At 43.6% G+C, this 21,959-nt stretch overlaps 1 protein-coding gene across 13 annotated transcripts in view; it reads left to right on the forward strand.

Annotated features, from left to right (window-relative positions):
• Positions 1–21,959, forward strand: part of DYNC1I1 (dynein cytoplasmic 1 intermediate chain 1) — a 203,899-nt gene that overhangs the window by 156,361 nt on the left and 25,579 nt on the right. For all 13 annotated transcript variants that reach the window (XM_068157059.1, XM_068157058.1, XM_068157057.1 and 10 more), the window contains 3 exons: positions 2,717–2,830; positions 5,479–5,612; positions 6,979–7,123. In XM_068157059.1, coding sequence (XP_068013160.1) covers positions 2,717–2,830; positions 5,479–5,612; positions 6,979–7,123 — 393 coding nt within the window. The remainder of the gene's footprint in view (positions 1–2,716; positions 2,831–5,478; positions 5,613–6,978; positions 7,124–21,959) is intronic.

Genomic DNA, 21,959 nt, shown 5'->3' on the forward strand with positions numbered 1-21,959 from the left:
CAAAAATTGTACCTCCTGGAATTACACATGAAACTGGTTTGATTGTTGCAGTAGGACAATAAGTGGTGCTTTGCTTTTGGCAAATATAGATATAAATTCATTTCAGTTGTGGATGGGCACTTTCTATGCTGTCATGGATTGGTATAAATAAGTGTTTACACAGCTTAACACGAGGAAACATGATGATCAGATTTTACAATAAAAGAGTGCTTGCTTTATGTTCTTGTCTATAGGAATCACTTACATAAACCATAAATGAAGTCTTGCTTGCAAAAGGCTGGCTTTGAATCTTAGCTGCCAAGATTAAAAAGGAAAACAAAAAAAAAAGGAAAGATTTAATGAAGACAACTGCTGTAGCAGTGTTACTTTGTGTGCTGCTAGACCCATGAGCAGAACAGCCATGTTTTAATTTGAACTGATGCCATATGTACAAAGAGGATTTTTCTCTCTTCTCTCTCTTGCTCAGTTTATTTGAAACAGATAGAGTGTGTTGTTATCACTGGCTGAAACCTTCCTGAAGTTTAGCATCACTGATTGCCCCCTGGATTCACCAGGAAAGAGAATTCTACCCACAGCTTACTCACTAATTTCCCTTCACACCCACCACACATCTGCACTTGGAACAACAGGAAATTTTAATGAAGACAAAACCTTTTTGCATGATGATTTCATTTCCAAAATAAATAAAAGCAAGCTGGCAGCAACCCTTTGAAAGGAAGGAGTCTGTTTAGCCTTTCTGTTACATGCAGTTGGTTGTCTTTTTCATCCATTTTCCTTAGCTCTTTTAATTTCTGTCGTGAGTTTTATTGTGCATGAAATTGATGGTTGGTAGCTCTGATTAAAGCCAGACCTGACACACTGAGGTGCTACTGGAAAGACAGGACTTGCTCTCTCCCTCCCCCTCAATATTCTGGGTACTCCACTGCTTGCTTTAGCTTCCTCCCACCCACTCTGTTCCTGTCTGCTTGGACTACTGGAGTTCAAACACCAATGAAAAAAAAATAGCTCTCTGCTTATTTCACATAGCAGCACATGCTAATCGTGCTTAGCACTGCAGTCATTAGCTCACCACTGAGCAGCAAGAAGGTCCATCCTAAAAGGATAGGTGACCTGCGGTTGGATCTTAAAGTTGTCTGACATAAGTGGTAGTTCTGCCATTCCTTTCAGCAGGACCAATGCTAGGTTTAGGTTTCTAACCCTACGTGCTTAGAAGTTCTGTAGGGGTCTCTTGTAAGTTGGTCCTAATTTTCTTTTAATAGGTAAAGTATTAGTGAAAAGTATCTTTTCTTCCTGGAATCACAGGATCATTAAGGTTGGAAAAAATCTCTAAGATCATCAAGTCCAACTTTCTTGAACCTGAAGACACAGATCTTCTGCTTGTTGGCAAAAGAGGCAGAGAAACGCAGTTTTTCTTTGCTTCACTTGTGTATTTGTCTTGCCTTTAATTCAGCAGTATCACTTGCACCAGTCAGAGGAAATTAAATCTTGTTGTTCAGTCTGATTCTTCTCTCTGGAGATTGCTGAACTTGAACCATCCCTTTTACATCACCAGATGAGGCTTTAGGCTCAAAACGTTACCAGGTTCCCTGGAAAGGGAAGAGGCTCAGTTTCATTGTTGCTTACTAAGTATAATTCATCCTCTATGGAATGATTGTGCTGTGGTGACCCAGGTGTCACACCCTAAATTTAGTCACTCTACATTTATAATGATAGATTTTAAAAGACATATTGGCCAGAGCTGAAGAATTCTGATGGACTTATCCACATTTTTCAACTGGAGTACATTTGCAAATATTTAGCATGCAAGCCAAATTCTGGTAAAGTTCAAGTGTTATGCAGCTATTTTCTTGCATAAAGCCTTCAGTTTTGAATCTGTTTGGGCAATTTGCCTCTTTCTGCCAGTTATTTCCAGTGTCAAAAGCCATCAGTAGAATGATATGTGTCCCTGTGGGTGCACAGTATTACTCCACTGGGTTGTTGTATTATAGAATCATAGAATTGGTTCCGTTGGAAAAGATCATCAAGCACAACCAGTATCTAAGTCTAACAAGTCTGATGCTAAACCATTACTATGAGGAAAATGAAACTCTGAAATAATTTCCACCTGCATAATGTACCTCTTAAAATTAAAACGAAAACACTACCTATCTGGGCCATGAAGGGGATCAGAGGGCTGGAGCACCTCCTCTGTGGGGACAGGCTGAGAGAGTTGGGGTTGTTCACCCTGGAGAAGAGAAGGCTGCAGGGACACCTTAGGGCAGCCTTCCAGTACCTGAAAGGAGCCTGCAAGAAAGCTGAGAAGGGACTTTTTACACGGGCTTGTAGTGATGTGGAGCAATGGATTGAAGCTGGAAGAGGGGAGATTTAGACTGGAGGGTAGGAAGAATTTCTTTATAGTGAGGGTGGTGAGACAATGGAACAGTTTACTCAGGGAATTTGTGGATACCTCCTCCCCAGAAGTGCTTAAAGGCAGGTGGATGTGGCCTTACACAACCTGGTCTAGTGGAAGGTGTCCCTGCCTCATGGCAGGGGGCTTGGAACTGGATTATCCCTTCCCACCCAAAACTTTCTATGATTCTATGAAAATCTAAGTCCTGCATTTCCAGGTGTTCTGTGACCACTTAATCATTCTTTAAAGTAGCGTCTGAGACATTAGGAGGTGTGAGGTCCTGCAGATGTGAGAATGGCTTATATTTCCACCTTCCTGTGTTTTCAGCATCCTGTGTATTGTGTGAACGTTGTTGGAACGCAGAACGCACACAATCTCATCACCGTCTCTACAGATGGCAAAATGTGCTCCTGGAGCCTGGACATGCTCTCAACTCCACAGGTGGGTTTGTTTTCACCTATTAAGGGAGGGGGGAAGAGAAAAACACCAAAAAAACCAAAGAAGGCAGCACCTTTGGTAGAGCAGGATACCTGCTTAATGGAACATAGCTCCCAAACCCCCAAATCTTCACATCCTATACAAAGTAAAACCAAGGGATGCCCTTGAATGAGTACAGCTTGCTTCCAGCAGTCTCTGCCAAGAGCCAAACCCCATTTCCTTTACCACAAATCATGTAATTATTGTAATACCTTAATACATAGGTCAGTTTCAAGTGAAAATGAAGTAATCCATTTTAAAGCAGAGCAATTACAGAAGTCAGCCGTGGCAGGAATTGTTCTTACTCTACAGCATTGTTTAACAAATACGGACTCGATCATGCTGCTGCTGCTGAACGTGCCCGAGGCACCACAGGCTTCCAGGGCACACAGTCAGAAAGTTTCCTTCAGTAGCCAAAACAACAAACAATGCAAATGAAAAGTTTTAGAACAAATTTTCCCCCCTCTGGAATGTTGTCTTTCCCTCCTCTTTTTGTCAGAAATAAATAAAAAAAACAACCCAGGAAAATTGCCCAAACCACCAGTGATTAGAATGATGGAAACTAAACAAAGAATCTGATGCTGAGAAAGGTCCATGCAAAGCATCTTTTAAGCACTATTTTCTGGAGTAGCACAGCTTCTATTCCAAAGCATCACTCACTTTTGATAAATAATTTTCTTTTTATAAAATTAATCTGGTATCATGGGTTCTGATCTTGTTTCCAAACATTGTGTGGCAGCTCCTCTTAAGGCTTCCATTCATCCACTAATCATGCAACAATGTGCAACTACTACCAAATTATTTGCCTTTCAGTGTTGATACAAGAGGTGGGACTCCTCTATCCTAACCTGAGCCATCTGAAAGCTAGGTCCATGTTAAGTCTAAGGTAGTAAATTGAGTTCCCTTTACAGTTAATGTCCATAAAGACTGGGCACTTCTGGAGAATGGCACATGGCTTGTGGGGATCTAGAAAATAGAGACACAGGACTCAATGTGCAGCTACATAGCATAGCTTTAAACTGGGAGGAGCAGAGTGTTGCTGATGTGTGACAGTCTGTAACTTTCCAAAGACGCGGATCCAGAGCATTTCTGTACACCCTTGGTGTAGGCACTGGGAAGAGAGTCCAAAGTGTCTAAATACTAAATGATGATCTCATTCCAGAAGATTTTCACAGACATATATGATCCACAGGTGCTCTGCCAATGCATTTTCCAGGTCTTGCTTTACCTTTTTAATAGAATAAAAGGTATTTCAAAGCGAAGTGGAAACCAAGTGGGGGTTAGCAGCCCCCCCCACCCCTTAACAGGGATGAGCAATTTATTTAGCCATAGCAAAAAGCCCTTCTGAGAAATACAGAATTATAGAATTGTTTTGGTTGGAAAAGCCCTCTAAGACCATCAACAAAGATCATCAACAAAGACCAACCATGTCCCAGAGTGCCATATCCACAGGTTTCTTGAACACCCCCAGGGACAGACCCTCCACCACCTCCTTGGGCAATCTATTCCACAGGCTTTGGCCCTAGAAGAACAGCAGCTTAAACATAGAAACCATACCCATTTAAATAGCTAAAAATGGGAATGACTACATCATTCAGCCCCTCTGTGGATTCTTGGGTTACACCATTTAGGCTGAACAACCACAAAGCTGTGCAGAATCTGCTCCAACTGTGTGCATCTTGCAACAGCCACAAACTGTTCATGCTGGTTGCATTGGTAATAGCAAAACCAAGCATGCTGATGTACCAAATGAAAAAAAGAAAGCATCCTTCTTGGTTTCTAGATTGATGGTGGGGTCTAGAGGGAGTGTTTCTGATTGCCTCAGCAAATCCCTGAGAAGCATTGCTTAGAATGGTGGCAGTGCCCGGAGCCCAAGTTTTTCATTCTGTTCTGCAGCAGTACAAATGGTACAGTCTTCAGGAGCACACAATATTATACATTGCTTGATAAATGATTCATTTCCAAACTGTTTGTAAATAGAAGGGTATTGCATGTTTCATTAGAGCCTGGGGCTGGCAAGTGTAACCATTAAGGTATTATCTTTCGTTTCTGGACCATTAGATTTGAAATTCTCACCTGTCATCTCTGCCTGATTGAAGATGATGTAGCAAAGACCAGTGCCTTCCAGCTGCTCTCAAACATGTGACAGACAGTGGTGGGGATGGTGGGATCAGTGCATCCCAGTTCATGACACTGCATCTTCTTGCAGTGGCAGTATCATATCATTAAGGTTGGAAAAGACCTCCAATATCATCAAGTCCAAACATCAACACAGCACCACCATGCCCACTACACCATGTCCCAAAGTGCCATGTCCACACATTTCTTGAATACCTCCAGGGACTGTGACTCCCCCACCTCCCTGGGCAGCCCATTCCAATGCCTGACCACTCTTCAGTAAAGAAACTTTTCCTAATATCCAAACCTAAACCTGTCTGGCACAACTTAAGTCCATTTTCTCTCATCCTATGTAGAAACCAGTCTTGCATCAAATGCTTTCTTCCTCCCCTCCCACTCACCATGTAACATTTAGAAATGGATTAGAAAGTAAAACTCAAACCAGGGAAACAAAAGGATGATCACAGAACAATAACACAGATTTGTTTTGTTAGGAGAGCATGGAGCTGGTGTACAATAAGTCCAAACCAGTGGCGGTTACAGGGATGGCTTTCCCAACCGGAGATGTCAATAACTTTGTTGTGGGCAGTGAAGAGGGCACAGTCTACACAGCCTGTCGTCATGGAAGGTGATGCTCAGCACTTTGTATTTAAATAACATTATGTACCTCTGTGGGTGTGAGGTGTCCAAGTGTCTGTGAGAGTGGTGGATGTTTTTTCCTCTTGGATCAATGCTATCTGTACTCTTCTACTTTGCATGACTAGGACAGGAATCTCCTGACCCTGAGCATCTGTGCAACAGCCTGTTGTACTGGGGTAGTTGCCCCAGGTTCCCTGCCTATTTGGTGGGAAGCAATGACTGCTCTTGGGGTTTGATTTCCTTTCCCTTTTTCAGACATCTGCCTGAAGAAGAGATGACTGGGAGCTCAGAATGTCTCTTTCTCACCTGTGAGGTGAGACAAAGGTCTAGACAGATAGATGAAATCTATGAGCAAGTCAAATCACAGAAGAATGGTAGGGGTGAAAGGGACTTCTAAAGACCACCTAATCCAACCCCCATGTAGAGCAGCCTCCCCTAGATCAGGTTGCACAGAAACTTGTCCAGGCAGGTTTTGAAAGTCTCCAGAGAAGCCATGCTGTCATGATCACCAGGAGAGGTGAGGGGGCACCACGCTAGCAATATGAGGGACCGGCTTCCTCATCTCTTTGGGTACGCTGCCTTCACCCTGGCACAGGGCTGGCAGCCTTGTCAGAGCTGTGGCTAGTTTTGATGTATTTTCTTCCTCTGGCAATATTGCTATAAGGTAACCAAAAGGGTCATTTCATGACCCCTCTTTCTGCATGTGCTGGAAGACAGCAGTGACAACTGATCTGGCACATCTCCACTCGTGTTCTTCCTCACACAGAATTGTGCTTTTCCTTCCTAAGAGCTGTTCCAGCCTCAGGCCAATGAAATGCACACATCCCTTTCTTCAAAGTGATGGCTGTAGGATACCTAATCACAGCAACAGTTCCTTCACTCTTCATGCAGAAGGATTGGTTTGCTAGTCACTTGATTGACTACTGGAGAAAGTTATTTTAGATATCTAAGAGTAAAAGAACTGCTCATGATCTGTCATTAACATATTTGCATTTTTTCATGGTTATTCTTTGTGATAATGGCTTACTCAGAGGCATAAGCTATAGTATAGTTATAATTTAGAATTATATTATAATTATACATAAATGTTATTTGAGCTACACTAGTAGACAGTGTATGTAAAAGTGAGTAAGGCAAGTCATCAGAATTAAAAGTCTCCCTGTGATGGATCCTGGGTATTAATTAATTGTGCCCATGGAAGTTAACATCTGCAGGCAAAGGTTTAACTGAAAGGAGAGATTTACAGATTAAATGGAACTTTAAAAGGAAACAGGAACCTAAGATTAAAGGAAAATGTGTAATCACCCGATGTTAAATCACTCTCTCAATCATGCCAATGTCTCTTCTTCCTGCAGTAAAGCTGGCATTGGGGAAATTTTTGAAGGCCACCAAGGACCTGTCACAGGAATCAATTGTCACATGGCAGTGGGTCCAATTGACTTTTCCCATCTCTTTGTCACATCATCATTTGACTGGACAGTCAAGTTGTGGACCACAAAGGTGAGAACTCTGAGCTGGGGTGGGCTGGGAAATGAAACTTCTGAAAATGCCATTGTCAGAGACATTTCACTATTTCATTCCACCAGATCCCAAGCATCAATTCATTGAGAGGCTGTGCATAGAACAGGGGTAGTGGTAGAATGGTAAGTGAAATATAGACCTGGTATAACTGTGTCAGCCATGTTCACCCTGGAATGTGTTCCATGAAGCAATAAGATGAGGATGTCTTATACTGTAAGTCATTAAACAATCCAGGCAGCAGTCCCTGTGCAGGCTAAATTGCAAGGAACACTTTGCTGTGATGAAGAGGGAGGGGAGGCACATGTTTGACTTAACACAATCAATGTCACTCATGAAATGCATTGCCCTAGGAGGCTGTGATAGTCACAAAGTACAATTTGACTCTGATGGCTGGAAGCAGGGAGGAAATACGTGCTGGAGCTTGCATCTGTGACCACCATGGATGGGTTGTTGACTACTCTGTTGAGGTGTCTCCTTGACCTCTTATATGGAGACCATTATGAACAGCAGCAATGATTACACAGCCCTGTGAAGCTCTGAAACCCAAACACCCCGTAGAACTGTAGGAATACAGGGTAATGGCAACCTATGGATCAGGACTTTGGAGACCTGATGGACAGCAAGTTATTAATGGACAGCAATATGCCCTTGTGGCAAAGAAGGACAATGGTAACCTGGGGTGCATTAAGAAAAGTGTGGCCAGCAGGTAAGGTCAGGTCTCCTCCCCCTCTACTCTACCCTGCTGAGACCACATCTGGAGTAGTGTGTTCAGTTCTCAGCTCCTCAGTTATAGAGGGACAGGGATATACTAAAATGAGTGTCCAATGGAAACTATGAGGATGATGAAGGGACTGAAAATCTGTCTTATGAGGAAAGGCTGAGAGACCTGGGGCTGTTTAGCCTGGAGAAGACTGAGTGGAGATCTTATTAGTGTTTATAAATATCTGGAAGGTAGGTGTCAAGAACAAGGGGCCAGTCTATTTTCAATGGTGTCCTGTGATAGGACAAGGGGAAATGGATACAAACTGGAACAGAGGATGTTCCACCTCAACATGAGAAAATTTTCTTTACTGTGAGGATGCCAGAGCACTGGGACAGGCTGCCCAGAGAGGCTATGGAGTCTCCTCCTCTGGAGCCTTTCAAGACCAGTCTGGATGCCTTCCTGTGTGACCTGCCTTAAGTGATCCTGCTTTGGCAGGGAGGTTGGACTTGATGGTTTCCAAACATTCTTTCCAACCCTTACCATTCTATGATTCTATGACTAAAGAGACCAACCTGATTCCTTGTATAGGGTGAGTTGAACAGGAGAATAAGCAGTAAAATCCCAGTAGTGTAAGTCATCTAATCAGTTCTTTCTGTCATACACCAGAGCAGGGAACTGCCAGGCTTTTGTCTCATCCATGTTTTCATGACTGTGTTTATTTCACATCTTGAACTGCACCCAGCAAAGTTCCAGTGCTGGAAGCTGAGCCCAATCAGGAAGTATCTCAGCATGTGTTCTTCCAAGGCATCAGTGCTTGGAGGTGCTAGGACAGATGCACAGCAAATGTACATACAAAAGGGAACAGAAGGGCTCATGTGAGAGCCTTGTGCTGCAAACAAAAGCACAAGCACTAGGAAACAAAAAGTTTCCCAGACAAGAACTAGAGTCAGTTTCCATAGTTTGTTAATGGCCTGACCCAATTTGCAAGCTAATTAGCAGGTGGTATCTTTTCCTGACCCAAGCTGACCACAGCTGAAGGTTTTGTTTGAGTGTTACATTTTAGGAAACTCATTCAACAAAGAGGTGGATAATTTACCTGATTTGCATGTAACCACATACACCAGTGAATCCAGTCTTAACCAATGCAGAAGTGGTCCAGGGGAGTAATCCTGGGCAGGCTGGAATGGATCTGAGATGGGTCATGGGTGGTAAACCTCAGGATAACGAAGGATATAAAAAGGATAACCAAGTGATGGAGGGTTTAGATGTTAGCTGGTTGGGGGTTGCTAGGGTGTTTGCTGTCTAAGATAAAGGAGTCCTGGGCAGTGGTAACTTCTGGCAAAGAAATACTGGGGGAGTGAAGCTGGAGCCAAGTAAGGGGGAAAGAGTCTGTGAGGATTGAGGAGAAATTAAAACACGGGTACTGACTTCCAAACACAGATATTCAGGAAAGTCTAGGATGAGTATCTGACCCTCAGCTTGATGCTGAATATGGCTATAAGGGTCTCATCCATCTGCAGCTTAGATGAAATTATATTAAATGATAATAAAACACGGGTTTTATTTTGAGCCCCTGAGATTTTAGAAGTTAGCAGTAACTCTAGCACAGCATATTTTGGGGTCAAAGATGCTGCAGCTAGCAGTGTACAGTTATCCTTGTGGAAGAGTTTGGTGCCAAAATGGTTAGGTCAAATCCAATACAGTCAGTTTTCAAAGAACCAAACCATTTACATTTCTACTATCTCTCAAGCTGTAGCTCATCTGGCAAGAGGGGCTTCCTGAAGAGGAGGCTGTTTGACCTAGCTGATGTGAGCTGTGATGTGTATATGACACACCACAGCTCCACTCAGAGCTGGAAGCCACGATGCTGTACTGGATTGCTTGCTTTCTTCTGGAGCAGGCCTGAGCAGTGTCAGTAACTGCCCTGTGAGGACATTCTCTGAGACACTAGACACATTCTCAAGCTGTGATGAGTATTTTCTTTGTTTTCTTTCTGGCAGAAGTTTCTTTCCATACAGCAGGACCAGGGAAGTGATTGTCTCCCTGTATTCAGCACTGGTGAGGCCACACCTTAAGTCCTCGGTTCAGTTTTGGGGTCCTCACTGCAAGAAAGACATTGGGCTGCTGGAGCAGGTCCAGAGAAGGGCAACAAAGTTGGTGAAGGGTGTGGAGAACAGGGCTGGTGAGGAGCAGCTGAGGGAAATAGGATTGTTTAGCTGAGGGCACATCTTCTGGCTCTCTACAACTCCCTGAAAGGTGGTTGGAGCCAGGTGACATTGGTCTCTTCTCCCTACTAACAAGTGAAAGGAGGATAGGAAATGGCCTTAAGTTGCACCAGGGGAAGGATTTAGGTTGGATATTAGAAGAAAATTCTTCCCTGAAAGGGTTCTTAAAGACTGGGAAAGACTTCCCGAGGAGGTGGATGAATTCCCATGCCAGGAGGTGTTCCAAAGAAGCAGACATGGTACTGAAGGTCATGTTTTAGCATCAGACTTGGCAGAGTTAAGTAACTGTCAGCCTCAATGGTCTTAAAGATCTTTCCCAACCAAAATGATTCTGTGGTGTGATTCTATGATGTGATACTGTCTGGATAATTCTCTTGGCTGAAGCTATTACATATTTAGGGCTCTCTTTGTTCAGTCAGAGCCTGGTCAGTCAGTGGGCTTTGAAGAAACCTATCAGCATGTTTGATTCTCTGAAAAAATAGTGGATTGATACAAAGCATTGGGTGTTGGTTTATGAGAGTTTACTCAGAAATGGTTTGTTTGTCATTTGTACCTTTAATCTCTCTATCAGCATCCAATGCTGCATTGCTTTCCTGCTTCTACCAGTGTTGTCTGCTTAATCCTGTGCACGTTATCCTCTCTGGTCATGAAATTCAATTCCTTTCTGTTTCACAGGTTCAGAGTCAAGGTCCAATTGTAAAGTGAACCATAAAAGCTCTGTGTCTGTATTGTCTATTGATGTTGTGTAGCACCCTGGGGTGCTTACAAGAAAGGCACTTTCTTAGCAGGCATTTGACTGATGGCTTGAAAGCAACATTTCCCTTTAAAACTCTGGCTTGACATTTTATCTGGTTTTGTGGTTAACACGTTTTCTCTCTAAAGGCAGTGCAACCAGGTGACTGAGACTAAGGTTTGCACTGAGGAAAGAAGGAAGGTCTTGTAGATAAAACTAATACAAGGTTCATATTATCACCTATGCTGTTAGCCAATAATTAGATCCCTGTGTAAACTGTGAGCAACCAGAAGTAGGAGGAAAAGGAATTTGCAGAGGTAGTCACTTGATAGCCAGGGCATTTTCTGGTTTCTGATGAAGTCAAAAGGGCTTTCAACTAGCGAGCATGTGAGCAAGTCTTGGATGCAGAGCTGGCAAAGGGAAGTCCTGATGTGAAGTGTTTGTAGAGCTCTGCCCTTAATTAGGTATTGTCTGTATGAGGCTTTGAAGAGGTAAAGTGCTAAGTGGAAATGCTAAGTGTTGTTAATTAATTAAGCACTAATCCTCATGAAGGAATAGCATGAGGTTAAATGATGAACTGTAAGTATTGTTATTATTGCAGCAATTGCTGTTTGGAGTGCAAGTCTTCACGTATTGTGTCAAGGGACAGGAGCTTCCTTTGGACTGTAGGGACTGTATCAGCTAAAGCCTAGAAGACAGCTTGTTTGCTGCACATGGAGTCAATAAATGTATGGACAGAGAGCTGGATTTTGTTACCTCTTTCATCCTTCACATCTTTATCTCTCATACTTCCATTGAGGGGAGGTGTTTATGACTGGTTTTCTCCTCCTGCATGCCTAGGTCACACTCAGATGGACAGTTGAGGAAAGATTGGAATATGTGTAGCAACATCGCTGTAACCTCTTCCATGCTTATCTTCCTCCTTGCCCAATGTTTAAGTAATGGTGGTGAGTGCCATAATTAGGAGGGACAGAGGTGAGCAGACTGGTAGCAGGACTACCACACACCTATTAGCAAGGACTAACTGATCCAGAGGACACATGCCTTCAGTGACGGACTACCTGCTTTTGTGTTCCTGTCAGGTTTGCCTTACTTAGCATGTCAGAATCATTTGGTTAGAAAGATCATCAAGTGCAGCTGCCAACCCAACAGCATCATGCCCACTAAACTGTGTCCCCAAGTGCCCTATCAACATGCTTTTTGAACATCTCCAGGTATGGTGACTCTGCCACTAAGACGATGCCCTCAGTGAGTGCATCAGGGTAGCTCCTTGCTAGTCCCTCTGCTTTGTCTTCTCTTCACAAAGATCTAAACAAAACGGTAGTCAGGCCTGTAGTCATGACAAAGGGACAGTAAACTCAGTGAATGGAGTATGACAACTTGGTGAATTCTCCCTCATGAAAATTGTTTTAATTGTAACTGGCAATGCTGGAGTCAATGAGTTGATTTAGTTAAGTCCTGTGACAGATAATTAGAGTGGATCAGAGTCACAGCTGGTAAAGGGTCTAGAGAACAAGTCTTACGAGGAGCAGCTGAGGGAACTGAGGAAGGCGAGGGGAGATCTCATTGCTCTCTACAACTCTCTGAAAGGAGGCTGGTGTGAGGTGGGTGTTGGTCTCTTTTCTCTACTATCAAGTGATAGGACACAAGGACACTGCCTGAAATTGTGTCAGTGGGAGCTTAGGTTGGATATTACAAAAAATCTCTTAGCTGAAAGAATGGTCAGGCATTGGAACAGGCTGCCCTGGGGGTTGGGGGGGAGTCACCATCCTGGCAGTGTTCATGAAATGTGTGGATGTGGCATTTCAGGATGTGGCATAATGGCCATAGTGGTGCTAGGTCAATGGTTGGACTCAATGATCTTAGAGGTCTTTTCCAATCAAGACAGTTCTGTGATTCTGTAATCCTGTGTTGGTGGTTAATGGTGTTAATGCATTCCCCTGCCTTATAGACAAGGGTCATATACCAGTGAATATGCAGCTGGCCATGAGGAGTGTAGGAGCTCCATAAGAGCATCCTGTAAGCCTGGGGTTTGTGCACCAAGACATGCTGCAAAGGCCTCCCTGAGTGGGACTGGAACATGAGTCTTCCCTGAGGGGAAGAAGTGCGGTGATGGACTTGCCATTTTGTTTTGAGCTGTATCTTGTGCTTGTGAGTAACTCTGGTTTCACTGAAAGTAGGATCTTCTCAGAGAAGAGTTTTGATTTTAATATGCTGACACTTCCTGATGAAAACCAGTTTTGTCCACTTTGGGCCAACCCTACTTCTCCTGCTTTGTACCAGGGTCATCCAGGTACCCAACAGTGAAATGGACTGGTGAAATGGAGAGGTTACTCATGCCCCCTACCTTGCACATACTCAAGTGTAGATGGGAGTTGGACTCTGTGAAGTTTAGAAACTATCACTACTTTCAGTCTTGAACCTACTCACGTTTAATGTCATTTTCTAAGCTTTCTTAAATCCTTAGGGCCATGCTCACATTAGCACATGAGGCATTTTAGGTGACTAACAGCATATAAAGTGGGATCCTCCTGAATCCTTTATTTAGGGCCTCCGTACTTTGATTTCTTATGCAGCCACTGCAAAGAAGTAATTGCAATGCATGAGGTATTACCATTGCTTCCCACCATTTACTACACAGGAGCCAAAGTCTGGCACATAATTGTTGTAGCTTTTGATGGCTCTCTTGACAGCCTTGGGTCATCTCTACACTGGCAGATGGGGCAGCACCTCTGAGCTCCTGGGCCTATCTTCTCATTTTGGCTTCTCCCAAACTACTACCAGGAAGGAATAAGCCTCTTTAACTCATGCCACACAAAGAATAGCTGAGATACAAGCAGAAGAAAGCTGCTGTGTGTTCTGACCAGATGCTAACCTACATTCTGCACTATCACCTCACAAAATCTGGATTTGCATCTGCCTCTAGTGCCATCTCAAAAGAGTATGAGGACTTTAGAAGGTAGAAGAAATAACATCAAGAAGGAAAAAGGGGAAAAGAAACAATTAACTATGAGTGAGACCAAGATTACAGTCTGGTTTTGGGAGTAGGTGGGATGAATACAGACAGTTCTCCCTATTTTCTTCTCTCTGGGGAATCCTTTACTACTCCTCCCTCCCACTGATTTTGGTGGGGCTCAAATGCCTATCTCAGGGGACAATTTCACTCCTCTTATTTTGGATACTTGGCTAGAAGGGTCCCTGTTCCTGCTGCATCACAACACAGAGCTCCATCTTGACTCTGCTTATAGGGCAGCCACCCTCCTTTTTGACACCACTGCATTTCCAGTGCTGCCTTTTCTCTTTTATCAAAGCAGTTTAAATGATTCATCTGATTAATCACTGTCCAAATGCTAATTCTGTCTGCTTACAGGGAAAGACAAAGGGTGATAAAATAGCACTCTGGATTTCATGGAAACTGTCTCTCTGTGGTGTGAGTTCAGAATGTTGAGCTTGATCCAAAAGCAAGGCAATGAATGAATTTGCTTCAGAGCTCACTTTCTGTCAAAAGGCCAAGCTGACTTGGGGAAGAGGGTGGAGTTGCCTGTTCAGACAGGACTTTTTTAGTTTTTGCCCTTTACCTCTGGAGCCAGAGGTCTGGCTCTCATCCAGCTGTACAAAAAAGAAGATTATGGTATTTTCTAGGTAATTTTAAAGAGCAAAACCAAAGTGAAGTCAGGTGGCTTGAAATTAGCCCCAAGTTCTTCACATGAAATGTTTCTCATTATTCTGGTTTTTGGTGTAGCCATACTTGAAAAGTGATAGGAAAATATTCTTCAGCTGGCCAACATACTTCATTTTACTCTCACGAACCATGCTCCTTCTTTGTGAAACACTGAAAAATAAAACAGTCATCTAAAATACCAAGGCTGTGCTGAAAAACTCAGTGGGCTAAACTATTTCAGCAACCCTTAGCATGAATCCAGCTGTAGCAGTGAAAGCTTCCTTTGCCCATGGAAAGCAGAATTGGATTTCAGGATACAAACCAAAGTCATCATTCCTTTTTCCCCTGAAATCAAACTGCAAACCTCCCACTGCTGCAGAATGATGCTGGAGGATTGAGCTCACATGTAATAGTGAAACATTTCAGGGAATTTATTAAAATATAAAGCCCAGGACTTCTTCCCTAGTGAAAATTTTGTCCCAGCTGCTTCATGTAGTCATCCTTTCTCTACCAGGTCACAGACTTTTGCTGTCAGTAAAAAGATGGAGTTCCTGCAAAATCCTGCAAGATGGAGTTCTCTTCAAGAATAATTAGCCTCAAAGCCATTGCTTGCTGACCCATGAAAGCTCTGCAGGCATCCTGGTGGCAGCAGCTACAAATACTAATCCTGGCTGTTCAGCAGACGGTGCTGTAATATCAGGCTGTGTCAGGCGTCCTGCAATGTTCCTATGCTCTTGCTTGCACTTCCTGGCAGCTGGAACTGCAGCAGCCTGGTAATTGGCTGAGTCCACATGCAATGCTGGGCTGGGTACCCTGGGATGAAGCAGTATTTTCCATTAAAAACAAAAATTGAATTTTCTGGGGCCTCACATTGAATGTTCCTGTCAGAATCACAGAGGTGGGAACAGCAGTTAAAATTATCCCACTCCCCTCCTTGCCTCACAGTTAGAGCCAAAGTACTTCTCTTCAACAACCAGAGGCCTGAAGCAGGGAGACCAGTCTCCAACAAGAGTAGGCTCAAGACCTAAGTGCATGCCACCACCTCTCCTGCATGACAGCAGGGGACAGTGATCCAGCCGCTCCCAAAGCATCCCGCTGACTCTTCAGCTCTGCTCCTTGATCCTGCCTATGCAGGATATAAACAAGGAGTAACAACTAGAGTTAGAAGGCCAAATCTGCCCTTCAGCATTTCACTCTGTGTTCAGTGTTTCCTCTCATGATTCTTCCACCAGTCTAGGGAAACCATACCTTGCTCATATTTCTTAGCAACTCCTTCTCTGGGAGGGGAAAAAAAAAACTAGGAATATAATCACAAAAAGGCATGAGTATGAGCTACATAAACTGTGATTCACTTTGCTAGGCAAGGACAATAGGACCAGTAGCGTTTTGAGCTTCTGAAAGGAAGTAGTTGAAGCATCTTTAGAAATAGGTGGAAACCCAAAAGAAAATGATAGCATTTCAAAAGGGACTGAAACACATGGTCAGTAGCATAGCCAGAAGTGCTGGCTTGCTTAAAGCATGTTTTAAGCAAAAGGTGGTAAATTTGATTAGCATGTAGTGATGATGTCAGCAGGCTGAGGAAATACAGAACAAATGGCAAATACTTGTGCGGGCTTCTCCGTTGGTGCCATCCACACTGCACCCAGCTTGATCTGGGCAAGTGGAGCAGAAGGTATTAAACCTCAAGCAAAGAAAACCTGTAGGCACAGCACTTGCAAGCGTGGAATAAGAGTGGCTAGAGCCTGGTAGTGAAACTGGATGATCTAAAACAGAAACAAGCATACACCAGCCTGGCCAGCAGGAACTGGGGAGAAAAGTGAGCTGGGGAATACTGTCCTCCTTGGTGCCTCGCTATAAACCTGTCTGCTTGTTAGCTTCTTCATAAAGTCTTTCTTAAGTCTGTTCTGTCAAGTTTCAAGGCCTCACAGCTTCTGATGTTTGCAAAATCATCCATTGCAAGTGGGTATCATCGATTCAAATTTATGTTAGACATCAAGTCATACAATTGATATAAAACTCACTGAAAATAGTTCCTCAGCTAATAGGCAGTGGTGAAGAGGAATGCCATGCTTTCTGCTTCTTTTCTTCAGAGGATACAAAGGTCTTTCTCCCCCAGGCAAGTGGAAAGGTAGAAGAGAACAACTGAAGTCTAGGCAGCACAGCCTGAATGTGTTGCACCTCAGCAGAGGACTTAAAACAGTTAAGGAAGATTAACCAAGTATAGAATATACCTGTTGGTATAGCTTCCAGATTATCTCCACAGACCCCAAAAGCTCTGCTGTTTGACTTTCTGATGCCCCTATATTCATGTGATGTCTGATTCCCTAAGTTCTTTTCTTTCTTATCCTCTATGCCACAGCATTGGCCATTGAGATCAGTTCTCATTAGAACAGCCTGTGCCAATCATCCAGCTTTTTCTTTTTCCTTTGATTCCTTCTTGTATGCTCACCCGTGACGCTTTGACTTTGAAGGAAACCACAAAAATGTAATCGTCATGTTATCTGCAGACTTGGTCTGCTCCCATAGCCCCTTTCCTTTTGGCCTCACCCTTGTCCCCTCCTCCATCTATAATAATTTCCACATGTTTATGCAAAAAATATTGGACTTTATTATTGGCAATTAAGAGAGGCAACAGCTTCAGCATCTCTGCGAGAACAATCACTTCTAAGAGCAGTTTTCTGCCTTGACTGCAACTTTCAGGATGCCCAAATCCAACCAGTGCAGTAATACCACTTAAATAAATAAAACAGGGTTATGAGGTGTAAAGGGTCATTTCAACACTCACTTATTCCCCCGTGCTGCTACCAAATGTAAAAGTGAAGCCTGATCCCTTGCCCAAAAATGCAATTTAGGTGAGATTCAGTGACCTCATAGACAGTGAGATGACATGCGAGGTCACAGCTCAGCCAAATGTCCATTGAGTCCCAGAGGTTTATCTATGTCTCAACACTAAATCTGATTGCCAGAAGGAATTTAAAGACAGGTGAAGGAGCTGTTACTTGTATAACTCAATTTAGGGCACCTAAGTTAGCCAGTGACATTGGGTGGCTAGAACGCAAGAGCAATAAACATCCCCATTTCTCTTTCCCATTGCCATCCTTGGGAACAACTAGAAAGCAGATCATAACAATTAGAAAACAGATTTGGGAGTTCTTTATCTAGGGACCTCTAGTTCCTTACATACAGACCTTATCTAGTTTCAATCTTCTATTCCCTAATTTTTCAAGGGCCAGACACAAGAGCAGCCACTCTGCTCAGGACTGCTCTGGCTCTGTTCTTTCCAAGAGCCCAAGCTTGAGCATAAACAAATGTATCAGCTTGTTCAGAAAGTTTCTATGCCAAGGAATAAGGAATCTGTCACATTTGCTGGACACCTAGAAGAACCCATTTAGCTTGACTCATCTTCTAAGAGGACCACACAACACTCATGGCTGCTGTTAGTACAGTGTGAGCTGAAATCAGAGTGTTTGACTCAATGGCTTCAGAAAGGAAAGAAAGAAAGTAGGGGGTACCCCAGAGTACGTGGTGCCACATCTCTACTGCTGAAGAAACAGTGTAGAGAAGCACCTTTAGGTGCAGCTGACTCTCACAGGAATTGTGCCAAGGTGTAAAACACTCCTTTCATGAAAGAGGCAAGGCCAATAGCTTTTTCCAAGGCTCTCAGAAGTCAGATGCTAGTTAAAACCTGTGGACATGTCCACATTCCTTTACATGGGTAATTAGCTGCTTTACGGGTGGCGCCTCCTGGATTAAAGAACATTCTTTTATGCAAATAAGAAGTGGAATAGACTGGTCAGATTTGTAGGGGGGGGGGGGGGAATCTCTTTTTATATAAATACATAATATTTATTTTGATGAGTGTCTTATCTCATAGACAAACACCAGCTCCTAGACAGCTCCTAACCATTTACAAGTTCAGTCTGCATTGTTCCTTTGAACAACACCAGTCTACAAGCACTGAGGATCCACAATAGACACTCTGAGGATGTGCTTAAATAAAGATGCAAACCCATGTGTCTTAGAATTGCTTTTTTCACCTTCTTCCACTAAATGCTTGAATCCTGTCCTGTTGAAATCAATGGCAAACCTCCGTCAATTCAGTAGAAGCACATTTTCCCCCCAAATTCTCTTTTTGGGTAATAAGTAACTGCACCCAGCTCTGGTGTTCCCAGCATAAGAAGGACACAGAGCTGTTGGACTGAGAATATGATCCAAGTGCTAGAGCACCTCTGCTATGAGGACAGGCTGAGGGAGCCTACAAAAGACTCTGGGGGCACCTTATAGCTGCTTTCCAATACATGAAGGGATGCTACAGGAAGGCTGGAGATGGGACTTTTCATAAGGGTGTCTAGCAATAGGATAAGTTGGAATGGTTTGAAGCTGAGGGTGAGCGAGATTTAGACTGGAAGAAGGTCTTCAGTATGAGGGTGGCGAGACACTGAAATGGGTTGTCCAAGGAGGCTGTGGATGTCTCCTCCCTGGGGGTGTTCAATGCTAGGCTGGATGAGGTAGTTATGAAGTATCCCTGCCCATGGCAGGGAGGTTGGAGTAGATAATTTCCGAAGTCTCTTCCAACCTAAGCCATTCTATGATAAGTAGGTTTGGCCCAAGTTTGTCTGTTGAAAACCAGAACAGGTTGGTATTTAAGAAAGATCATCCAGTTTAAATTCCAGTTGTTTTATAATCAATAGTCACATAGTAGTTATATAGTGTGTAAGTCTGAAATGCTGGTAATTTAAAACTGCTATGAAGTAACCTCTACATGGTTCTCCATTTTAGTGTGCTCTAAGAGTAGTGGGTGTTGGCCCTTACAAATCCTTACATTGAAAAACTCTGCAGCTCTGAGCCCTTAGTTAACAGGCTTCCAGTGAGGAAAGTCCTGCACACATTTATATACACACTTAGCCTTACAAACCCAGGCTGCACAATGAAATCCGCGTAACTGCTCTCAGGGGGAAAATCCATACCAGGATGAAATGTCAGCTTTTAAGAAAGGTCACTTGCTGTCATGACTGAAGACAGGATGCTAAGCAAAAAGGACTTCTAGTTTGGACTGATGCAGTTATGTTCCTCTCTGTTAAAGGGTGAAAGGCAGAAAAGGACACAGTATAGGAAATACTTTGTTTTTCACCATTGAAGGCTGCTCAAGCAGAGAGGGCAGATACTGGGAGCACTGTGAATGTATTTCAGCTTCACCACCACTGCCTGGCTGTACCACATCACAGGTCTCCCTGTTTCTCCCATCATGCTGCAGTTGATTTTTGCCTTTTGGTTGGGCTGCTCACCTGGCTGCAACTTCTTATTTCCTCTCAGTGTTCCACTCCAAACTCCTCTCACAGGATCACAGAATAGTAGGGCTTGGAAGCTGATCAAGTCCAACCACCCTGCTAGACCTAAAGCAGATCACATAGGAACACGTCCACTTGTGTGTCACTGCTTGAATGTCTGTTACCTTTCTCAAAAGCTGTGTAATCCTGTTGCCCACATTTTCCCTCTGATTTCCCATCTGACTGAATATTTCCACTGTCATGGTAAAAGCAACACATGCTGCCTATCAGCTGTGCTTTCCACCTCAAATACCAGCAATCTCCAAGTGGTTTTATTGGGCTAACAGGGCAAACTGAGGCACATCAGCTAAAGCTATTTGTTAAAGACAATAAAAGGGCTGTGTACAGCAAGATGCAGACTAGAACCAAAGCTTCTGACCCTTCCTTTTAATGCCTTGGTCTTTAGGTATTAATTGGAAAATAGAGTGGCAGACAAGTTTGGATATGTTGATGAAAAAGAAATGCCGATTGAAATTTGCCTTGGATTGATTGATATCTTAATAATCCTCTTAATTCTGCGGAATTCTGTTACTTCTCCCATGACATTACGTGTTAAAGTGCTCTATGTGCAGCATGTTTCCCATGATTAAGAAAAACAGCAGCCATCTAGCAGCTGAACAGATTTCTTTTCAGTACCCTAGTGTGTTCAATGCCCGTTTCCCCAGCATTTAGCTGATATTTGAACCTAAATGAGATGTTTTCAGTGAAAATGTACAATACAGCAGACAGACGTTGTGGATCTGCATGACCCACTCTGAATACTATTTCCCAGCTCCCAGTTGTAAGGATTCACTAGGAAATTTCCTCTGAAATCTCTCTGCCTCTTCAAAAGCTTAGTCTGCATTTGGTCCTCAACCCTGCAAATACTTTGGCACAGGTATGTAAGCAATTCATTAACACATGTAAGTAGCTCCACACTAAGCAGGTTGGAGAACAACACCTTGTTTAGCTAAGAAAATACTCCTTCAATATAATTTTTTTCCCTGTTCTTTTGCACAACTAAATGTTGTAGAAATGTCAGGTAATAAGCTCAAGGTCTAGTTTCATTTTCTTGTCAATGTTTACTCTTTTTAGGAAATGCACAAAACCCATTAGGCCAGTTAGGAGAATCTGGGACCTGGTCCTGTAATCATTCAGACTGTCTTCCCTTAATTCAGGCAGAGGGAAAGTGAGCCCATAGAGTTAATTCTTTTGTAATTTTACTTTTTTTAGAGCTCTGAATACATTTGGTTGGTTGGTTGTTGGTGGTTGCTTGTTTGGGGTTTTTTTTAATACCTGTGATAAACAAAAGTATTTCAATGTCACTTACCAAACAGTAGTAAAGAACAACATGAACAACACACTGCTTGACCCCACCATCTAGCAAAGCCAGCATGTAGTGCAGGAGGACCAAAATCAAGTGGCAAGGGCCCAGCTGTAAACAGAGATTAAACAGACTGCTTTATCTCTTTAAATTAATAATATTTAAGTGAAAAACTATATAGTTGTCATCAACCACTCTACAGACAAATATTGCATGAGCACGTAATGCACTGAGGCCTTCCTGATGTTGTATCCTTTGTAAAAGAGCTGAGGGAGAATTCCAGCGGAGCCTGGCAGAGATGTTCCACAGACAGGTCTGGGGCATTCGCCTTACTCCTTGCAGAAGGGAGTCGGGGGGTAGCGGGCCCTTGTCCCACCGTGCCCTGCTTGCCAGGAAGGCGGCAGGGTCGGGGGAGGCAGGAGTCCCATTGTTTAGCTTCCTGTCACAAGCCATGAGAATGCTTAATTCCCTTCATCTCTGGAGTTTTCATTCTCATTCAAATCTCATTTCCCATTAATTGATCGGGGATTAGCGAAACCATTATGCAAAAATTAAGACGAGCCAGATGCGATGAATAATTCATGACGGACAATTACACTTTATTCCTGATGTACTTCCGAACTTCTTTCCCGCCCGCTGGCGATGACAACCTTCCCTCACGGCCTCACCGGGCACGGGGACCCGCGGGGCCGGGCAGGGCGAGGGAAGCGGGGCCCCGAGGAGAACAGCTGGAAGAGGGGCCCTGAGGCCGGCGGCGGGGAGTGGGGCGCTGAGGGGAGCGGCGAGAAGCGGGGCCCCGAGGGGAGCGGCGGAAAACGGGGCTGTGCGCGGGCGCTCGGCCCGCCCGCCGCTAGGTGTCAGGC

The sequence above is a fragment of the Melanerpes formicivorus genome, unplaced genomic scaffold (genome assembly GCF_026170545.1).
Source record: "Melanerpes formicivorus ecotype bairdi unplaced genomic scaffold, bMelFor1.0.p_v2 SCAF_35, whole genome shotgun sequence".
Taxonomy (NCBI): Eukaryota; Metazoa; Chordata; class Aves; order Piciformes; family Picidae; genus Melanerpes; species Melanerpes formicivorus.